This window comes from Petaurus breviceps, unplaced genomic scaffold (genome assembly GCF_028583685.1).
Source record: "Petaurus breviceps papuanus isolate PSGF00001 unplaced genomic scaffold, PetGlider_PUasm1.0 126, whole genome shotgun sequence".
NCBI lineage: Eukaryota > Metazoa > Chordata > Mammalia > Diprotodontia > Petauridae > Petaurus > Petaurus breviceps.
Window position 1 is genome coordinate 12,605,005 of NW_027185655.1, and position 20,278 is coordinate 12,625,282.

At 37.5% G+C, this 20,278-nt stretch overlaps 1 protein-coding gene across 4 annotated transcripts in view; it reads left to right on the forward strand.

The window, feature by feature from the left end:
* Positions 1 to 11,870, forward strand: part of CFAP299 (cilia and flagella associated protein 299) — a 470,324-nt gene extending 458,454 nt beyond the window's left edge. For all 4 annotated transcript variants that reach the window (XM_069092982.1, XM_069092964.1, XM_069092954.1 and 1 more), the window contains one exon: positions 11,679 to 11,870. In XM_069092982.1, coding sequence (XP_068949083.1) covers positions 11,679 to 11,774 — 96 coding nt within the window. In that variant the 3' untranslated portion in view covers positions 11,775 to 11,870. The remainder of the gene's footprint in view (positions 1 to 11,678) is intronic.
* The last annotated feature ends 8,408 nt before the right edge of the window (positions 11,871 to 20,278 follow it).

A 20,278-nucleotide genomic window follows, 5' to 3' on the forward strand; every position in this document is an offset into this window, starting at 1 on the left:
GATAGTCATTGAAGAGAAGCAATACCTTCAGAGATTAGGCCCCTAGTGACAGAAAATTCTACCTACAGACTCAATTGATGGGAGCCCAGCAAAGAGCTACATTTAGTGGAATTTCATGAGGACTCCACAAAGAGAGAAAAGAGATTCCCAATGCCAGTGAATTACCCTCTTTGCCCTGTGTTTCATGCACATATGTTTCATTACCCTTTGTACTTTAAGCTTCAGCCTACTCTTTCCAGGGATCTTAGGTTTTCAGAGAAAGAGTGTGCCTCTTGGTGGGCATATTTGGTACCAATTGTTTTTACTTTACCATCTTAGTAAAAAAAAAAAACACTTTGATAAGAGCTGCTAACTGGTAGTCAATAGGAAGTACACCAGTGGGGGCTCACAAACAATAACATTAGAAATCCCAGCCCCTTAGAGTAGTCACTAGAGCCCTGGAGAAAGGAGTAAGTAACAACTGGAGAAACCAAATCCTTGAATCAAGTACAGGCTGTGAAAGTGGCCTCAGAATGGACATTGCACCCAATAAGTTGTCATCCAGATTCTGCTTGAATACTTCCAATGGGAGGGAATCAGCTGTATTCCAAAGCCCATTCTACTTTGGAAAACCTTGAATTGTTTAGAAGTTTTTCCTAACAAATCTAAATTTTTGTCTTTTCAGTTTTCCTGATTTGTTTTCTGTCCCCTGGGGCCAGACAGAATAAATCTGATCCTTGGTCTACATGTCAGTCCAGATAGTTGGAAAAAAAAAAAAAAGTGCCTGTCCTCCAGAATCCCCAGTTCATTTAACCCATTCTCAAAGGATTTGGTTAAAAGGGATTTCACTGTCCTGATATCCCTCATCTACTTGCTCATCATTACTAATGTCCTTCTTAAACCGTGGCACTCAAAACTGCACACTGTACTCCAGTGCAAGCTAACCAGGGCAGAGTACAATGGACACGTTATCTCATGAGGCTGCCCTGTCACACCACTGATTGATACTGATCTTTTATTCCACTAAAAGTCTCAGATCTTTTTCTTTCAAACTTCTATCTAACCAAGCCTTCTCCATCTAATACTTGGGAAGCCAATTTTTGTTTTCATTTGTAAGACTTTAAATATTTCATTATTATATTTCATCTTAGATTTAGCCTTGGGCTCCAGCCTGTTGAGATCTTTTTTGGATCCAAACTGTCATCCATCATCTTAGCAAGCTCTCCATCATCTGCAAATTTGATGAGCCTGTCATTTGTATTTTTATACAAGACACTGATAAAAATGTTAAACAATCCAGGATCAAATAGATCTCTGGGGCATTCCAAAGGAGTTCTCCTTCCAAGTGAATATTAACCATGGAAGGTCATTCAGCAAGTTCTATATCACACTCACCCAAGGGGCTGTGAGATGACCCATTGGAGTGTGTAGCCAAGCCAGTTAGGGACTCAGGTTAGAGATTAAATGATAAAGAATACTCATAGTTTTATCTAACCATCAACAAAAGGACATTTATTAAGTCACAGCGGGGGAAGAACATTCAGTGCAAAGAAAGACTGTTTAGTCAAGGATATAGCTCCTATCCATTTGAAATTCACTTCCTTGCCAAGGTGATCCCACTAGGCAAGCCTCAGGATCTGGCAGTAACTTCTGTTTTTTTTTTCTCCTCAAGCAATGGGGTCCTGAGACTTAGTCCCCAGAGCCAGTTAAATCTCAGGGACTGTTAAATGGCTTTAAAAGAAAAGCACTAACCCATCCCCTGTTGTGGGAGACCCTAGTTGATATTCTTAATATCACACAGGGCTCATCTCCAACATTCACCTCTCAGTACCAGCTACTCACCACCATGTTCCCAACCTCTCCCATTCTTTCACAGGCATCAGCCCCTTCTGGTGATTATATTCTTACCCACAGTCCATAGGGTCCCAGAGCTGCTGTGGATGCCACTAGAGAAATTTCTCCCTCCTCCAAAGAATCTCAGCCTAGATCACAGCCTGGATGATGCAGTTACACTCTGTGCTTTTAAGTGAAATGCCCCTCTCCTTTCATTTTCTGTGGGACAGAGTGAGTTGCACATTATAAACAGATGCAGATGGGTTGATTATTCCCTGTGTCACAGAGCTCATTATCTTTCTCCTAAATTCATGAAAAAAGAAAAAATAAGGTAGAAAGAAAGAATAATGATAAGAAAGAATAAAATAAGAAAGAAAAATAAGATAGTCATTTAAAAAGACAAGACAAAAGGTATAGATTCTACCCTTCAAAAACATTTGCAGAGTTCGAGACATAAGAATTAGAAAAAAAAACACCAATCTTTTACCATCTAGGTTATTTTTACTTTTGGCAAGGGGTAACAAAACAAACTAAAACCTTTACCACATGCACACAAAAATGTTACATGTATAAATATAGACATTTACTAATTATCTCCTGGAAAAGCATTTTTTTCTAAAGTTGTTGAATTTTAAGATAGGATGCATTTTTCTTTTACAAAATGACAATTGTCCTGAATATGCTATCCTTTTACTTTGATAAGTTGCTGTTTTAAGTAGACTAAAAAAAGAAAATTAAAGTTAATTTTAAAATGAACATGGTAGATTTAAAATAATAATGAGTTAACGTACTTAATCTGTCCCTTAGTGGGGGTATATTATGGCATCAGATTCTCAAAACAGTCTTGCAAGATGTTGTTGTTCAGTTATGTTCAACTCTTTATGACCCCATTTGGGGTATTCTTGGCAAAGATACTGGAGAGGTTTGCCATTTCCTTCTCCAGCCCATTTTTACAGATGAGGGAACAGAGGCAAACAGGGTGAAGTGACTTGACCCAGGTCACACAGCTAATAAGTGAACTCACAAAGATGGGTCTTCCTGACTCCAGACCCAGCCTTCTAGCCACTGTGCCATCTAGCTGCCCTCCTTACAAGTCAGACTCTTATTATCTCCATTTTATAGTTGAGGAAGCTGAAGCAAAAAGAAATTAAGTCACCTAAGGTCAAAGAACTAGGAGTCGTCTGAGGCTAAATTTGAACTCAGTCCTGACTCTGGGCCCAGCCCTGTATCCATTGTCCCATCTAAATGACTCTCTTATTAAAATTCACAGTCTATGAATTAATGTATGTGTTCCATCAACACAATTTGTAAATTAACACCTTGGGCAGCTGTTTATGCTTTCTTGGCATAAAGGCTGAAACCTTAACTTGACAACTGGGATTAAATGATGATGTGTGTCCTACTCTTCAAAAAGAATATTTCAACCTCACAGTTCAATGCTTTTTTTCTTACAGTTGTTAAGTATGGCCCCTTTCCTTCAATTAGCTCTGAGCAGATTAGTTACTGTCATAATAATGTTCTTTGCATCCTTGAATGTTTGGTAGGAAATATTCTTGGTTCTGTCTAGCAGATGGGAAAAAAAAGCAATTTTAGTGAGATTAAATGACTTACAAAAATTCATAAATCTAAAACCTGATCATTAGTATTTAGGTCACTCTTGACATTGGATTTGCCATCTGTTAACCTAAGCACAATATCACAGGTGCCAATTGATGAATTCTCATTTAAATAGGTAGTATGCAGGATACTTTTGCATAACTAACTGGAATGGACAGCTGCATGCTGTGAGCCTACATCACCTAACTGGTTTCTAGAAATGTGGTTGGTAGCCCCGGCATACATCCCGTGAGTGCTTGTGATTACACAGTTATCAGACCACAGTATTAGGGCAACAGGAAAGAGCAGAGACTTCTGAGCACTAAACTTTCTTCTCAGCTTCATTTGTTGCTTGTCCTTCATTTTCAAGGAGGACCATGACATCAGGAAGGTGATATCATGACTTGCAAGTGAATTGGATTTAAGTGAGGCAGGGCTAGGCAAAGCCCCCAGAGCCATCTGGGTCCAGTAGCAAGATATATATAAGGATGACTAGAGATGGTCCCCTCTCAGCCTGATAATAATATACTTTAAGGAAGGCCAGATAAGACACCACCAAAGAGAAATGGCTCCCATGTAAAATTTCAACATGAAATTCAATCATAGAACCCGAATTAGCAATGGTAGTATTTAACCAGAAAGAATACTCTGTGTTTTCCTTTTACTTTACAAACATTTTAAATTACCTATTTTTTTTTTTTTAGTTCATGACATTTCCATGCATGACTTATCTGCCTTTTGGGAGAGGTAAAGAGTAGTACAGAGGGGAAAATACATGAGCAAGGCAGCCAAACACTCAACAAAATATATCCTGGACAGCAGGCAAAAAGAAAATTGTTTTTACCATGAAATCGAAAACTCCTTCATAGCTCATGGAACTGACATGCCCCCAATTTTAAAATAAGTTCCCTGGAACCATCAAAGACAATTCTATCCTTCTTATGCCCTTTTTCCCCTTTAAAAACAGTGATTAATTTCTGAAACCTGCACTATGCTCATGCATGGAAAGAAAATAAAGTTTTGAGGATTTGCTCTTTTAATCTAGCATAGGAGGAGATTCTTAAGGCATTGGTCATTGGGTAAGGGAAGTGAAAGGAGAGGAAAATGTCTCCATGCTCTGGTTGAGAAATTGCTGCCTTCTTATTGACCTTAGACTGACAGTCCTTGGACCTCTTCCACCTCATTCACATCATCCCTCAGGCCTTTAAAGCAGTTTCTTAGTAAATTGTCTTTCAAATTGAAATGCCACAAGTTAGAATGCATCCCTTTGAAGAGAGTGGAGTTAGGAAGCAGATGGGTGTAGCCCCCAGTGACAAGTGCCCCCTCTGTATTGACAGGCTGAGCACTCTAATCTGCAATGCCCAGGTGAAATTTTCTCTCTATGGTTCGGTGCTGAGTCCTTCTGTAACAGCTTTTAAGGTCACCAGTGTTTCTGTTTGAAAATACACAATAAATGAAATGTTACCAGAAGACCAAGTGTTATGAAACAACCCACCAGTGTTCATGGAATCTGTAATACTGTTCAGCAAAGACTTTGGTCCTCAGAGTGATGAGCTGTGTTTTTATTGTCAAAATATTCTTGAACCTTCAAACATTTCTTTGGACCATCCCGAAACGCTGTCCCCAGACAAAGTATAAATTCCCCAGATTATCTGTTCTGGTCTTCACTACTTTGTGGATTCCCCCTAGTGAATATTCAGGAATCCCTCCTCACTGACCTACAGCTAGGAGCATGGAAGGCACCTGGGAGACACCCCCAGGGGAACTGGGTAAACTACAGCACTACTGTGGTCTTCCTGTCTCTGAGTCTTTTGTTGTTCAATCACCTTCATTGCCCATTGTATCCTGTCTACTTTCCCATGCAGAGAACTCTTCTGGGGAAAGCATTTTTTAACTAGAATTTCTCTTTATTTAACATAAAAAATGACAACATCCAACATAATATCTAATACAATATATAAAATTATACACGTTGTCTACAAACTTAAACTAAACCCTAATTTTAAAAGAAAGCCCAGATTTCTCATTTCCTTGTTCACCAGGAATCCTTTATATACCTTAAGCATTCCCTGAAGTTGACTGGAATTTTGTGATACAAAAGAATCCATGGGATGAATCATCTGGCCGTCAGTTCTTGATCTTTAATTGCAAGGTCCTTTAGAATTTTATTCTATTCTCTATGCTCCTTTTTGCCCCATATTTCTTTTCTTTTTTTTTATTAAAGCAATCGGGGTTAAGTAACTTGCTCAAGGTTACACGGCCAGTTATTATTTCTGGGTGTGGTGCTGAGTATCTGAGCCCAGATTTGATCCAGGTCATCACGACACTGGAGCCGGTGCTCTTACTCGCTGAGCCACCTGGCCGCCCCTAAGCAATTGGGGTTAAGTAAATTGCTCAAGGTTACACAGCCAGGTGTTTCTGGGTGGGTGCTAAGTGTCTGAGCCCGGGATTCGATCTCCAGGTCTTCTCAACACTGGAGCCGGTGCTCTTACTCGCTGTGCTACCTGGCCGCCCCTTTGCCCCATATTTCAACATTTTGGTTTGATTCAACTGATAGCACAATTTTCCACACATTTCTATGAGGTCCATATCATGACAAACCACTTGTTTTTTGAACTAACTGATTAGCTACTGAGATCTCTCTCACAACTTTCTCCACTTGAGCTCAGAATTAGAGTGAGGATTAAACTTATCTTGGCAATCAAAAAAGTGACAGTTTAAAAGTGGGAGGGGAAGTGATTTCTTTTTGAAAGAAATTGATGCAATGGAATTTTGATATCAGTGCTTCCATTCTTATGTGATTTTGTCACATGGTTCACCTACAAAAAGGTTTTTTTTTTTTTCTGCACACTTAAAAATCTTAGAAAAATAATTTCCTAACCTATTTTTGAGTCTTCCAAATCAGTCTTAGTTATTGGATATATTTGTTAAAAAATACTGAAATGGGATAGGGCAGCCAAGGTGAAAGATTAGGAGGAAGCAGTATGCCAAATCCCCCAACCCTCTACATGCCTCCCAGCTACCCCACATCTTTTCCTCCCCAACCCCTCCAACTCCCCATTGCCCTACCCAACTACCATACATTTCTCCCTCCCCACCCGCCAGTGTTACTGCTTTTGATTCTAATCCCTGGAGAATGGAAGACCTTGAACTCAGCTTTCTAGAGGAAAAGAGTGAAGAAAATTACCTCAATTGTGGTTCAGTCCCCAGAGGAAAAGTAATATTAGGTTCAGTGTCTGGGTCAAAAGAAGGGCCACAGCACAGTCCAGTCCTGATCTCTGATTCCAAGAAAAGAGAGGTTTCCAGGCAAAGAGAGTCTGAACTCTGGGCAATCTTTAATCCCTAGAGAGAGGAATCCAAAACTTGGACCCCTGGCAAAAATATGGGCCTTTTCTCCAATATCCAAAAATGAGTAAGCAAACAAAAAAAGATAATGAACTATATTATTCCAGGAATGTCCAAGACACAAGCCCAGACGACAATAACTCTAAACTATCAAGCAAAAGCCTCAAAGAAAAACAGCTCACACCCAAGATTAATTAGAATTCCTAGAAGAAATCAAACAAGAATTTTTAAAAGAGCTAAAATTACATTATAAGGGAAATGAGAAAAAAAGGAACAAATTGGAAAAGAAATTGGAACTGGGAAGGAAAGACTTGGAAAGAAAGCTAACAGTTTAGCAAAAGAGTTACAAAACCCTACTGAAATTTAAAAAAATATATAGGAAAAATAAAGTCAATTAAACAGAAGCTAATGAATCTATAAGAAAATAAGAAATACTAAAACAAAGTTAAAATGGGCTTTTAAAATAGAAGATGTAGGATATCAAATAAAAAATAATTGATCTGGAATACAGATTAAGAAGAGATAATAGAAGAATCATTGAGCTTCCTGAAAGCTATGACCATAAAAACAAAAAGAGCCTTGATATGATATTTCAAGAAATCATTAAAGGAAACTGCCCAGATATATTGCAATTAGAGGGCAAAGTAAAAATAATCCAGGGATCACCTCCTGAAAAAAATTCCAAAATGAAATCTCCCAAAAATATGAGAGCCCAAATCCAGAGCTTTCAAGTCAGAGATAAAATATTGCAGGCAGCCACAATGAAAGAATTCAAGTACCAAGGAGCCACAGTAAAGATAACATAAGGCTTAGGTACCATAATAAAAGAATGGATAAAATGGAATATGATATTCCATAAGGCAAATGATATAGTTTTACAACCAAGAATAACTTACTCAATAAAACTAACTATAATCGTAGAGCAGGAAAAAAAAACGTATTGACCTTCAGCAAAACAGAAGACTTCCAAGTAATCCTGATAAAACCATATGGAACCATATTGTATTTCAATACAAGCATGGGACGAAATTGAAACATGAAATGATAAATATAAGTGAACACCTGGAAGAGGCTTTTTATGGATGAGCTATTTTTTTTTTTTTTTTGCTTTTTGGAGGGCAATTGGGGTTGACTTGCCCAAGGTGAATGAACTATTCTAATGATCGAGAAGTGGTACTATGGGGTTCTCTTCAAAACCCTGATGTCACTAGAGGTCATGGAGTGAGTCAAAATGAATCAGCAATAATTTTTAAGTACCTAATATGGACCAGACCTTGTGCTGAGTGATATGGATACAAATAAAGGCGCACACACACACACACACACACACACACACAAGCCCACAAACAGTTCCTCCCCTCAGGGAGCTTACAATCTAATGAATCAAGTAAGACAAAATGTATCGCAGTGATTTTGTTCTATTTTAATGATTTTGAAAGGACAAAGAGAGGAAATAGAGGAAATGGAATGGGAGAGGATGGCAGGGGAACTTATGTCACATATGTATGTACAAATAGAAGTCTACAAATGTGGAAGGGGGTACCTGGTGTCACTGAATCTCACTTTCATCTGAATTGGTCAAAGACTGGTAGAATATACACATACGTACATATGCACATAAAGTTTGCTGAAGAAATACTTTCAACTGAATAGGGAAACAGGGGAATAGAGAAGGGAAATGGGGTAGATTCATTAATAGTAAGCAAAACAAACCCTAAGCATGGAGGCAGGAAAGTGAAGAAAGAAAGCAAAAAGAGGCAAAAGTTTATTATATGCTATATATTATTATATACTGTACTTTAGGAAGAAGGGAAATATACAACTAATGATCATAACTGTGATTTGGAATGAGATTTATTGACCCATAAAATGGAAGAAGATAGCAGAATGGATTGGAAAGAAAATCAACAGCATATTATTTGTGAGAAATACACTTAAAACATTTATAAAAACTCATAAAGTTAAAATAAGGGTTTGGAACAAAAGCTATGATACCTCCACCTAATAATAATAATAATAATAAGGATAAGATTAGTAATCATTACCTTGGACAAGGTGATAGCAAAAATGAACTTAATTAAAAGAAGTAAATAGGGAAGCTATATTTTTCTGGGAGATACTATAAATTAATATAAAACTATGTTTTTGGTGTAAAACTCAAATAGGAACAGGGGCTCAGTGATCCATACATAAAGATTCCTGCAGGCCACATATTAACTTGGTTTTAAAATAAAATGTTATATATTTTTATTTATTTTGTATAATATTCCTAATTACATTTTAACCTGGTTTGGATTACCCTAGGGAATGTAGTAGACTTCCTGTGGCCCATGGGTCACATGTTTGATCCTTCTGCTACAGACATTGAATTAGTTTCAAGATAGAACATTTGCACCAAATATCCTAACATGTAAACTTTTTTTTAAAAAGTTAAATGTTATAGGCAAAAAAAAAAAGAGTAAAATTATAATAGTTGGAGACCTCAATGTAACCCTCTCAGAGCTAGAAAAAAATTTACAACTAAACAAGAATGAAATTAAGGGCCTGAAAAGTTAGATATGTACTCTATTCATATCCTGTTTCACGTTTCAGGAATTTTATTTCTGCTTCTTTGCTTTCACCTTCTTTTAAGTCCCAGATAAAATCCTACCTTCCACAAGAAGCCTCTCCCAATTCCCCTTAATTCTAATGCCTTCACTCCATTAATTATCTACAGTTTATGCTGATCTTATTTGTACATTTTAAGAGCCTAGACATATTTCAGGAAATCATAAAGGTGTCCATATGTCTTAGAACCAAAAAGCAAAGTAGAAATTAAAAGAATCCACTAGTTACCTGTCCATAGAAACCTCATAGCCAAAATGTATAGGTCAATGAATCAATATCAATATTATTCTTATATGCATCAAATTACCCAGCATTTAAATTCACAAAGGAAATTTTATTAAATGGACAAAACACAAATAGTAACAATAACTACAGATTTTTATATTCTTTTATCAGAGCTGGACACATCTAACAGAAAGATAAGCAAAAGGGAAAATAACAACTAAAATAATTGACAGAGCTAAAAGATTTATAACACCTTCAGATATAATGTACATTTTTTAGCACCATATGACACCTTGACAAAAATATAAATGCATTAAGGCACAGAGAAATTCTAAATAAAGGCAAATATAACAAAAACAAAACATATTTTTGACTGACCATAACCTAACTAAAAGTGCAATTCAGAAACCAGAAGCAAAAAACTCACACCCAAATTAAAGACTTAATAATGAAATTCTAAGTAAGTAGTACTTAAGACTAAATTTATAAATATAAGAAATAAATGAACTCAAGATAGGGACCAGGAAAGACTCTCAGCTAACAGATAGAACATTAATGGGTTATTTGTCTTTTTTTTCATTAATAGTCTAAATGTAGGCTCTCAGTGTATGGCCATCTTAAATTTTAAATTTTTAGAAAATGAAGACTTAATTCCATATACAGAATACCTAGCATGAAACAACATGTCTGTGAATCTCTCTAAATCAGTGGGTCTTCACATGGCTTCCACAGACTCCCAAAGTGACCGTGACTGGATTTCACCAACCTCCGACTAAAATTTGGCATTTTCTTTTACTATACACAAAAAAAATGCAAGCCAAACTTGTGACTGTGACAATAGAAATCACAGATATTTTCATATCACATTGCAGTCTTTGCTGATAATTTGAAATATACTTTATACATTCATCACTACTTGAAATTACCAGTTTTTTTTTACTCACAACTAGATGTATTACTATACTGCAGTCTGCTTTATATATTTTGACAATTATATTTCAGTGTAATTTTCAGTGTAACTTTTTCCCTTGTAATACTATGTATTTTATTTTATGCATTTGAAAGCATTATTGTGAGAAGGGTTCCAAAGGGGTCCATGTTCTAAATGATGATGTTTCAGCAGTAGGACACTACAGACTCTTAGTATTTCCAAATAATATTTGTGAGTGCTGAAGGAATAGCTAAACAGCTCAGTGAATAGAGCACTGGGTCTGTGTTCTTAAAGACCAAAATCTCAGGGACTCAGTAGCTCTATGCTTGGCAAGTCCCTTAACCCAGTTTGCCTTAATTTACTGTAAAATGAAGTGGCAACTGACTCCAGTACCTTTGCCAAGAAAACCCCATGGACAGTATGGTCCATGGGGTCCTGAAGAGTCAGGCACAACTGAACAATAATTTGCTGTCACTTTTCAGAGTTGCAATTTTAGCTCTCAAGATGCTGGGTTCTTCTGTAGGGTGGCAATAATTTTGTTCACCTTTAATGATAGTTCTCACATATGGGATATGTAGCCACAAGGTGGCATTCAGTGTCTTAATTCCTAATGTTGTGTTCCAAACTATAAAGTACATGCTTTGTTCTGCCGAAGGATATTATCTTTCTTGCTTGACTGTTTCTCAGTTCTCTCCCAGGATCTTTTTTCATCTCAACCCAGCACATGCAACAATTAACACTTTTCTCTGATTATTAACTCTTTTGTCCTGAGCTTCCACCTTTATAGCAGAAGAAAAAAGGAAGCTAGGAAACCATGCAATTTCCATCTTTATGCTAAAAGTAAAAAGCCCATCTAATTTATTTCTAGTTTTAGAAAATGTCTTACCTGCCTTGCTTTTTTCTGAAATAATCTCACAGGCTGCCATGAAATCCTGTTCCATTACCCCATCATGCTGTGTGTGTGTGGTGGGGGGCGGGGAACCTTGAGTTGCAAGTCACAACCTCAAAATCTAAATTGTCAATCCTCCCAGCCAAAAATCTTTTAAAGGAAAATAATTTGAGTTTCTCTAAATCCCTAAGTTGTTGATTTCTCTAAGATTTAACAATAAAATGAAAAGAAACAATCTTTGAGTGCTCATGGTGTATATGATTTGTGTTTCAGGTTCACCCAGGGGATAATTCTACTAGGACTCCTATCCAAACAGACCTCTACCTACAAGTTGTCATCTATGACCATGTTTCCAGAAGAAAGACTTAAACATCAGCATAATACTCAGTCATTTTCTGTTTTCCTCACAATAAGTTTAAATCACAAGACTTGTAGCTATGAGGCAAATAAAGACATTTGAAGAGATCTTTTTCTTGGGTGCCTTTTGATGAATATAAGGGGAACTTTGACAATCTGATTTGAGGTTTTTCACTACAAAAGTCCTTTCATGAACATGGAAGCCATATTAAATGAAGCAACTCACATGAGTAAAAATCATTGATGTTTCAAAGATGCAATGATTTGTGACATTTCTAAGTCTGGGTTTTTAGTAGCACAGAAGAATTTTGTGAATTTCTATTAGTGATAAAATGAGTGGAAAGCAGTCTTATCCCTAGTAGCAAAAATCCTTGAAAGATGAGAAGATTGATAAAGTACTTATGTGATGCAAGGTCTACCATGTCTTATAAGGACAAAGTTTATATATTTCTTGAATTAAATAATGCAAATATGGAACATTAAGTCACTTAATTCTCTATGTAAGAATAATACAGGGATGATTCCACCTACATGACCCTGGGTTGTTCTTTCCATATCTGTAAAATGAAAGAGTTGAGTTAATTGACCTTTATGCTCCTTTCCAGCTGTAACCATATGAACCTAGGACATCTCAGGAAATGATGGTGGAATTAGTAATATTTTAAATATGATCCTGTGACTGGTAGATGGGAGCTCCTCTCCAGTTAGGGATGCTGAGAAGAAACCTTCATAGGACCCTGGTACCATTTTAAGGAACTGGTGGCTCAGGGGAGGGAGGAGCAAAAAGCACGTGATCAAGGAGGAAGATTTAGATAGGCAGGGTGCTTTGGGCCAAGAGAAGAAGATTAGCTAATGAAAGAATGACTTTGCAAAGGATCAAAGGAGACATGACCAGAGTAAAGGTTCAGATGCCAACCAGGATAGCAATTTTAACCTTAAACTGAAGGGCAAACTTTAACCCAGATAATAAAAAAACCTTTTCCCTCCAGTTACCAAAATGGTTCTAAATGAGTTAAAAGGATAAATTGGGAAAGAAGAACAGTGTCCTGGCAAAGGAGCTTGTTTATTTGAAAGGAATGAAATAGGGGTGGCTTGGGAATGGGAATGAGACTGAGGATAAAGACAATGAAAATCCTGATCATGGTGAACCAAGCTACAGGATGAAAAAACGATACTTGTGACTGACTTTGTTCATATAGAGGCAGCCCCTGAGATGGCCCTCACGCAGTTTTAATAGCTAATATAGTGAACAAAGTGCATTGCTTGTGCTAAGCTGTTGTGACCAGAATGGAGGGAGAGAACCATTGGAAAAGTGAAAAGATAAGAAAGTCTCTTGCCCCTAGGGATGCAGTCTTTATAAGAGAACCAAGCCCCCAACCCCCATCATGTATTCTTCAGTGTTTATAGTGGAAAATCACCCAAGAGAAGTGACTACGTTCATCTAACTAAGGGTGCCTTTCTTATCATATACCCAAAATAAGCAATAATATCTATCAGTCTCAGTCCATTCACTACTCCATGCTGTGTCTTATTCCCTGTGATATGCTTCTTCCCCAAAGTATACTCGGTATTTTCCCATTTTCATGCCTTTGCTCACTGGTCCTCCTATTCACATTTTATCATTCAATTTCCAGCTTAAATATCTACCTTCTCCCCATTCCCCAAATATGTCATGTCTCCTAAACTTTTTTAGTATTCTCTTTTTTTCCTTTATAATGTTTTAGTTATTTTTTACACATACCCCCAGAATACTATTAAGTTATTTTAGGGCAAAAAACCTTGTATAATCCATCTATATGTAGCACCTGTGGCCAATCACATTCCAACTTGCATAGTGCCACCTGCCCCCCCAGACAAGGTTTCTCTTAAGTTCACATTCATTCAAAACCATAACTCACAATCCCCTACCAATTAATTAATTTTTTCTATACTCAACTAAAAAGCAGAATTAGTTTCAGTATTCTATTACCATTGTATTCCATTATATTCATATACCACAAAGGCAAATGATATAGCATACAAGCAAGGAAGCAATAAAACATTTCCCCTAATTAGCCTCTTGATTATTTTTCCTGCATCAAACCTCTCCTTCCTCCATTCTATCCTCCAAAAAGGTACTTCCTTTGATCATTTTATTTTTGTTTTTCTTGTTGTTTTACTATGAACCTTCATTTTGAAGAAGGGGTCTCTGGGCCAGCCATGTGTACTCTTTCACGCCTCTAATGGGCACACTCTTGACTCCCCAGACTTCTTTTTCCACCAGGCTCCAGCAGCTTTCTCATGCTGGAAGATCCCTCTGCTGCTGCAGGCCCTTCCTCTGATTGTCTGTTTCCACTAGAACCCATCATTTTAATGCAGAAGCCCTAAGCCAGCCACAATCATGCCTTCATTCCTCTGTGGGTACCAGTACTACTCTATGAACTTCTTTCTCTGCTATGTCCCAGTCCAGGGCCCCCACCTCCCCAGGTCCTTTTTTGTGTTATCTTCCCCTATTGTTTGAGGTGGGAGAGAGGATATTCAGTCTTTTTCCTATCCAGATCACATTTCCTCATGCTAGGTACAGCTCTTAGGAGATGGTTTTTTTTCCTGTCCTGGGAAGTAGCCTTCATTCAGTTGCTTGTCTCAAGATTTCTCCAGGATTCTAGACCTGCTTCTCTGGGTTCCTAGGTTGGAGACTGTAGAAGTAGTACCCTTAGTGGCCTGGTAGAACAGTGCCTCCTAAAGCCAGTGAAATGTTTGAGGGACATTTGGGATAGTCATCTTTCAATCTTAAAAATAAGGAAAGTAAAACCCAGAGAGATAAAGTCTCTTGACAAAAGTTATTCAGGTACTATGTAGCAAAACCAAGATTAAATTTTTTTTTATTTCCACATTAGTCATGTTGTAAAGAATTAGAGCCAAAGGGGAAAACCACAAGAAAGAATAAAAAAGAGAAAATAGTATATTTCAATCTGAATTCAGACTCCATAATTCTTTTCTCTGGATGTAGACAGCATTTTCCATCATGAGTCTTTTGGAATTGTCTTAGATTCTTGTATTGATTGAGAAGATCCAAGTCTGTCAGAGTTGTTTATCACACAGTGTTGCTGTTGCTACATACAATGTTCTCCTGGTTCTGCTAACTTCACTCGGCATCAGTTTATGTTAAGTCTTTCCAGGTTTTTCTGAAATCTGCCTGCTCATCATTTCTTAGATAGTATTCCATTACATTAATATACCACAACTTGTTCAGCCATTCACTAATTGATGGGCATCCCCTCAGTTTCCAATTCTTGGCCACCACAAAAAGAGGTTCTATAAATATTTTTGTCCACATTGACCCTTTTCCCATTTATATGATCTCATAGGATACAGACCTAGTAGTGGTATTGCTGGTTATGTATAGTTTTATAGCTCTTTGGGCATAGCTCCAAATTGTTCTACAGAATGGTTAGATCAGTTCACAACTCCACCAACAATGCATTTATCTACTATTTTTTCATTCCTTTGGTTTTCTTTTATTGTTTCTTGATTTCTCATAATGTCATTAGGTTCCATTTGCTCAATTCTAATTTTTAAAGAATTACTTTCTTCTGTGAGCTTTTGTACCTCCTTTTCCATTTGGCCAATTCTGCTTTTTAAGGCATTCTAATCCTCATTGGCTCTTTTTTAACCTCTTTTACCATTTGGCCTAGTCTGTTTTTCAAGGTGTTATTTTCTTCAGTATTTTTTGTGTCTCATTTACTAAGCTGTTGACTCATTTTTCATCATTTTTTTTTATCACTCTCATTTCTCTTCCCATTTTTTCCTCTACCTCTTTTGCTTGATTTTTAAAATCTTTTTTGGAACTCTTCCATGGCCTGAAATCAATTCCTATTTTTCTTGGAGGCTTTGGATATAGGATCTTTGACTTTATCTTCTTCTGAGTGCGTGTTTTGATCTTCCTTGTCATCATAGTAATTTTCTGTAGTCAGAATATTTTTATGTCATTTGCTCATTTTCCCAGCCTATTACTTGACTTTTAACTCTTTTTTTTTTGCTTTTTTTGGAGGGCAATTGGGGTTAAGTGACTTGCCCAAGGTCACACAGCTTTTTTTTTTTTTGGTGTGTTAAGTTTCTGAAGCCAAAGCTGAATCTGAACCCAGGTCCTCCTGACTCCAGGGCCAGTGCTCTATTCATTGCACCACCTAGCCGGCCCTGACTTTTAACTCTTTGTTAAGGTAGGTCTCTGCTTCCAGGGTGGAGGGCACACTGTCCCAAGTGTAAGGGATACTGCTAGGGACTATAAGTTTTCAGTTCTTCCAAGGTGGTGTGATCTAAGGAGAGGTGTTTACTACTCTTCTGGCCTGTGCTCTTGTCTGTGAATGACTGCAAGCACTCTTTTTTTTCCCTGGAACTGTGATGGGAGTCCCCACTCCACTACAGCCCCAAACTGTGATGTATTAGTGCTCCTCCTCACCCTGGGACTTCTACCCAAGACTGCGACCTGGATCTGAGTATTGGCAAAGTAACGGAGTCCTGCCTCAGTGCTAACAATCAGACCCCTGCAATCTCATATTGTTCAGCCCTGTTACCATCTGTGGGTTGAGAGACAGCTGCTGCCGATAATGATGATGATCCCATGGTTCCCAAGGCTTACTCCTGGTTTTCTGGGCCCAGGTCTGTGATGGTGAGGCCTGAGCTGGACTGTCTTCCTCTCTCACCCTGGTGCAACAGACCTTTCCTGCCAACCTTCTAAGTTGTCTTTCAGTGGAAAATTGTTTTACTCCATCTTTTTGAGGGTTCCACCACTCCAGAATTCTAGTCATTATTTAAAGGTATATGGAAGGGTTTGGGGGAGAGCTCAAGTGAATCTCCACATATATTCTGCCACCTTATCTCTTCCTGGTTGAGTCTTTTCTTCACTGAAAGCAGAAATTTGGGTCATTCTGCCATGGACTTCAAACTAGCTTGAGCTACAAAATACCATGTTAATAATATCTCACATAACATAGATTCCATATTTATTTGTACATGTATGTATATGCATATGTATATATCCATGCATGCATTAAGCCCCTCTGGAGCTTTGGACTGCCTTAATTTGCAAATGAAAAGCAAGGAATGCTGTTAAGTAAGTGCTAAAGAAACATATTGTGCATGTATGTGTGTACATATTTGCACATGCATATTTACATGTGTGCATGTACATATATGTGCATGTGTGTATAATGTGTGCTTTTCTGTGGAAAACCATTGACATGTATATGTTTGTTTGTGTATACATATAGTCATATGTGAGCATGAAGGAAACTTGGTTCCCATCTATTTTTAGAGATATGTGCCAATAGTAATGCCGTGATATTCAAGCAATAAGTATACAGCAATACTGCTTTATGAAATTAATTTATCATACTTAAGCAGTACAATATCAAAGCACCAGTCATCAACTCAAATCATTAAAACTGTCTCAATGACTTTTCATGAAACATGTAGTAAATAATTCATCATACAACAGCATTCCAAACTTGCTTTGAGATACATAGCACAGCAGTAAGATTCAGGAATATATAAATCTCCTAACAATATTTTCATGCTAGCATCAGCTAGGGAATGAAGCCAAGCTTGTCTAGGTAGGTTCATTACACCTCCAAAAATTAAATACTATTTATAAAACAATTCTGAAATATTGCTAGGAAACAATTTTAGGATGCAACCAGGAAAGAAAATTATCTGTGCTTCCAAAAAAATATGCCACCTTTGGAAGGAAAAAAAAATGTAATTTCCAGAATGAGAATGTAAAATTCCCTTTGGAGGTAAAATAACTAACACAAAATATTTGAAATTTCAAAGGGCAAAGAAGATGCCAACAGGATTCACAGCTGTCTCAGTAGGTGAGTTCTAGAAACGAGTGTGCCAAATTATTTTTGTGACACACTATCAAAATTAGAAAAAGCTGCACAGGAAACTGACCCAAATGCCTTCATCAAAGAAAAACAGCTACTAGCAATTCAGGGCAGGGGGTGGGGGTGGGGATCGGTGGCAAAGTTTGGGCAAGGGCTAGCTCCATCACAACTTTTTCTGAAAAATAAATCTAAACTGCCACTCATGTGGCTAACCTGAGGCAAAACTCATAAAAGTGTAAAAGTCCAGAAATGGTTAAAAACAATAACAACTGGTACTTTAAACAATATTCATCATAAGATTGAAAGCCCAAGGACTATTCAGATGGAAATCAAAATTCTTAACAAAAGAAGAAATCAGGAATTATTACTGCAAAAGTATTCTTGCAGACAAAATACCTCAGGTAGATTTGAGAGAGGAGAGTAAATCCCTGGCACAATCTCAGTCTCTTTCTCTCTCTCTCTCTCTCTCTCTCTCTCTCTCTCTCTCTCTCTCTCTGTCAGTCACATACACAGACACACACACACACACAAATAGAATACGGTGAAATACTTCTGGGATTGGGAAACAGCTTACTGAGCCTTCAAGTGGGTATGCAGTAGACTTCTACAGTATTTTCACTGTGTGTGCTAGAGGGATGGGACTGCCATTGATCAGAACCCCTACTGCATGTATTAAATTGAATTAAAATGATTACAATGATAGCAAACTAAAATAAAGGAGAAAATCAGGCTAACAACTTTCTTTAGGTCAGGAAGAGTTTGGTCAATTGACATTCATGAACAATTCAGTATAGAACAGACCTAGTATAAGATTCCAAAGGTCAAGGTCAAATCTTTGCCTGAGTAACAGATAATGAACTCTGTCTCCCTTCTTCCAGCTTAATTTCTGTTTTTGTTATAAGGGAGGTTTCTATGCTGGGGACACATAGTAATAGCAAAAAAAATATGGCCAAGTTTCATTTCTTTTGATTCTATTTTTACACAAATAAACACCACACATCCACACTATTGAAGTGCTCTCATTATTTTTTTCTAATATTACTCATCTTCTTCTAATTGTAATGCCAATTATTAGTGAACAATTCAAGACCATCCACAAGAATATAATTCTTCCTGTTGCCCAATATAATGTTCATCCTGTTCTTTGAAATTCAATTGAATGTCAATGAGAGATGGCAGAACAGCATAGGCAAAGAGCCAGAAAGGAGGTGGCTAAACCCCAGAATTAAAGGCATATGTTTATATCTCAGTGTTACCATATTTTTAAGCAAACCTTCAATATTTTTATTTTCAAACCTTGAAGAAAAACCTTGAATATTTTCAAGTGTTTCCTTGCAGAGTGAGGGAAGGAGGATAAGAAGGAGAGGAGGAGAGAAAGCAAAGATATGTATGTATGTATACATACATACTGGAATTTTGAAAAATCTAAAATTCAAAATTATATTTTATACTGAAATTTGTAACTGATCATAAAAATCACAACAGGGTTGTAAATGTAGAGTGTTGGGCATTTAGCAGACAGAATTTATCAGGAATGTTTAGTAGATTTGAGGTTAAATGGTTGAAATCATTATTTGGGACTTGTGAACACTCCCTTAGAAGTGATCATGTCACTTGGGGGGATGATTTGATGAGGTCAGGTTACTTTGAATAAAGTTGTGTGGACCTTTAAAAAGTCTTTTAAAAAGGATCAGAAGTGGGATGCAAGAGGAGATCTGTACAAAAATTACCAAAGACCTGCTCTTGCACTTCCCTAGGGATACCACCTCTACCCTCAAATTCAGAGCTAGCAGCTGTGGATAGAGGAAATATTTGGTGGGGAAGCAGAAGTTCCTGAAGCCCAGACTTCTAGAGGAAATTCAGGAGGATCGATGAGGAAGCCATCAGAGGATCAGAGGCACAACCAATCAATAAACGATTTTTAGGCATCTACCATGTATCAGGCACCAAGGATGCAAAGATAAAAGGAAAGTCTCTGCTTGCAAGGATCTTACATCCTCTCAGAGGGATAAATTCATATATAAGTATATAACAAATTATCACAAAATTGGTCAGTTGTTGCCCTTTTTGCTGGAAGAGGAACAAAATGACATCCACACAGAGGTCAGAAGAAGGGATACAAGAACATTCTCAAAGACAAAATGAGCACAAAGTAGTTTGGAGAGAAGGCACTAGCAGTTGGGGGGATCACCAAAGGCTTCATATTTATGGCAATGCTTGAGGGGTCTTGAAGGGCGGAAGTAAACAAATTAGAGGTAAAGAGCAAGTGCATTCCAGACATGAAGATCCACCAGTGGAAAAACACAAAGATGAGAGATGGAGTACCAGGTGTGACATATAGGAAGAAGGCTTGTTTAGCCCAAGTGGAGAGTGGGGAAGGCTGGGGACATCCGTTGGAATTATGTTGTGAAGGGCCTTAAAAACCCAACAGAAGAAAAACATTCTAAAAACAGCAGAAGGAATTAGTTTAGCCTTGAGGCAGTAAGGAGCCATTAAAGCTCAGTGAGTAGGGCAATGATGTGTCTAAGAAAAACTGTGGAAGACTAAAATCTCCACTTTGTCTTCTACTACTGCTATTAGTTATTTAGATGGTACAGGTCTGATGGGGAAAGTATAGACTTTCTAACAATAATAGATTTCCTCCTGGAGTGA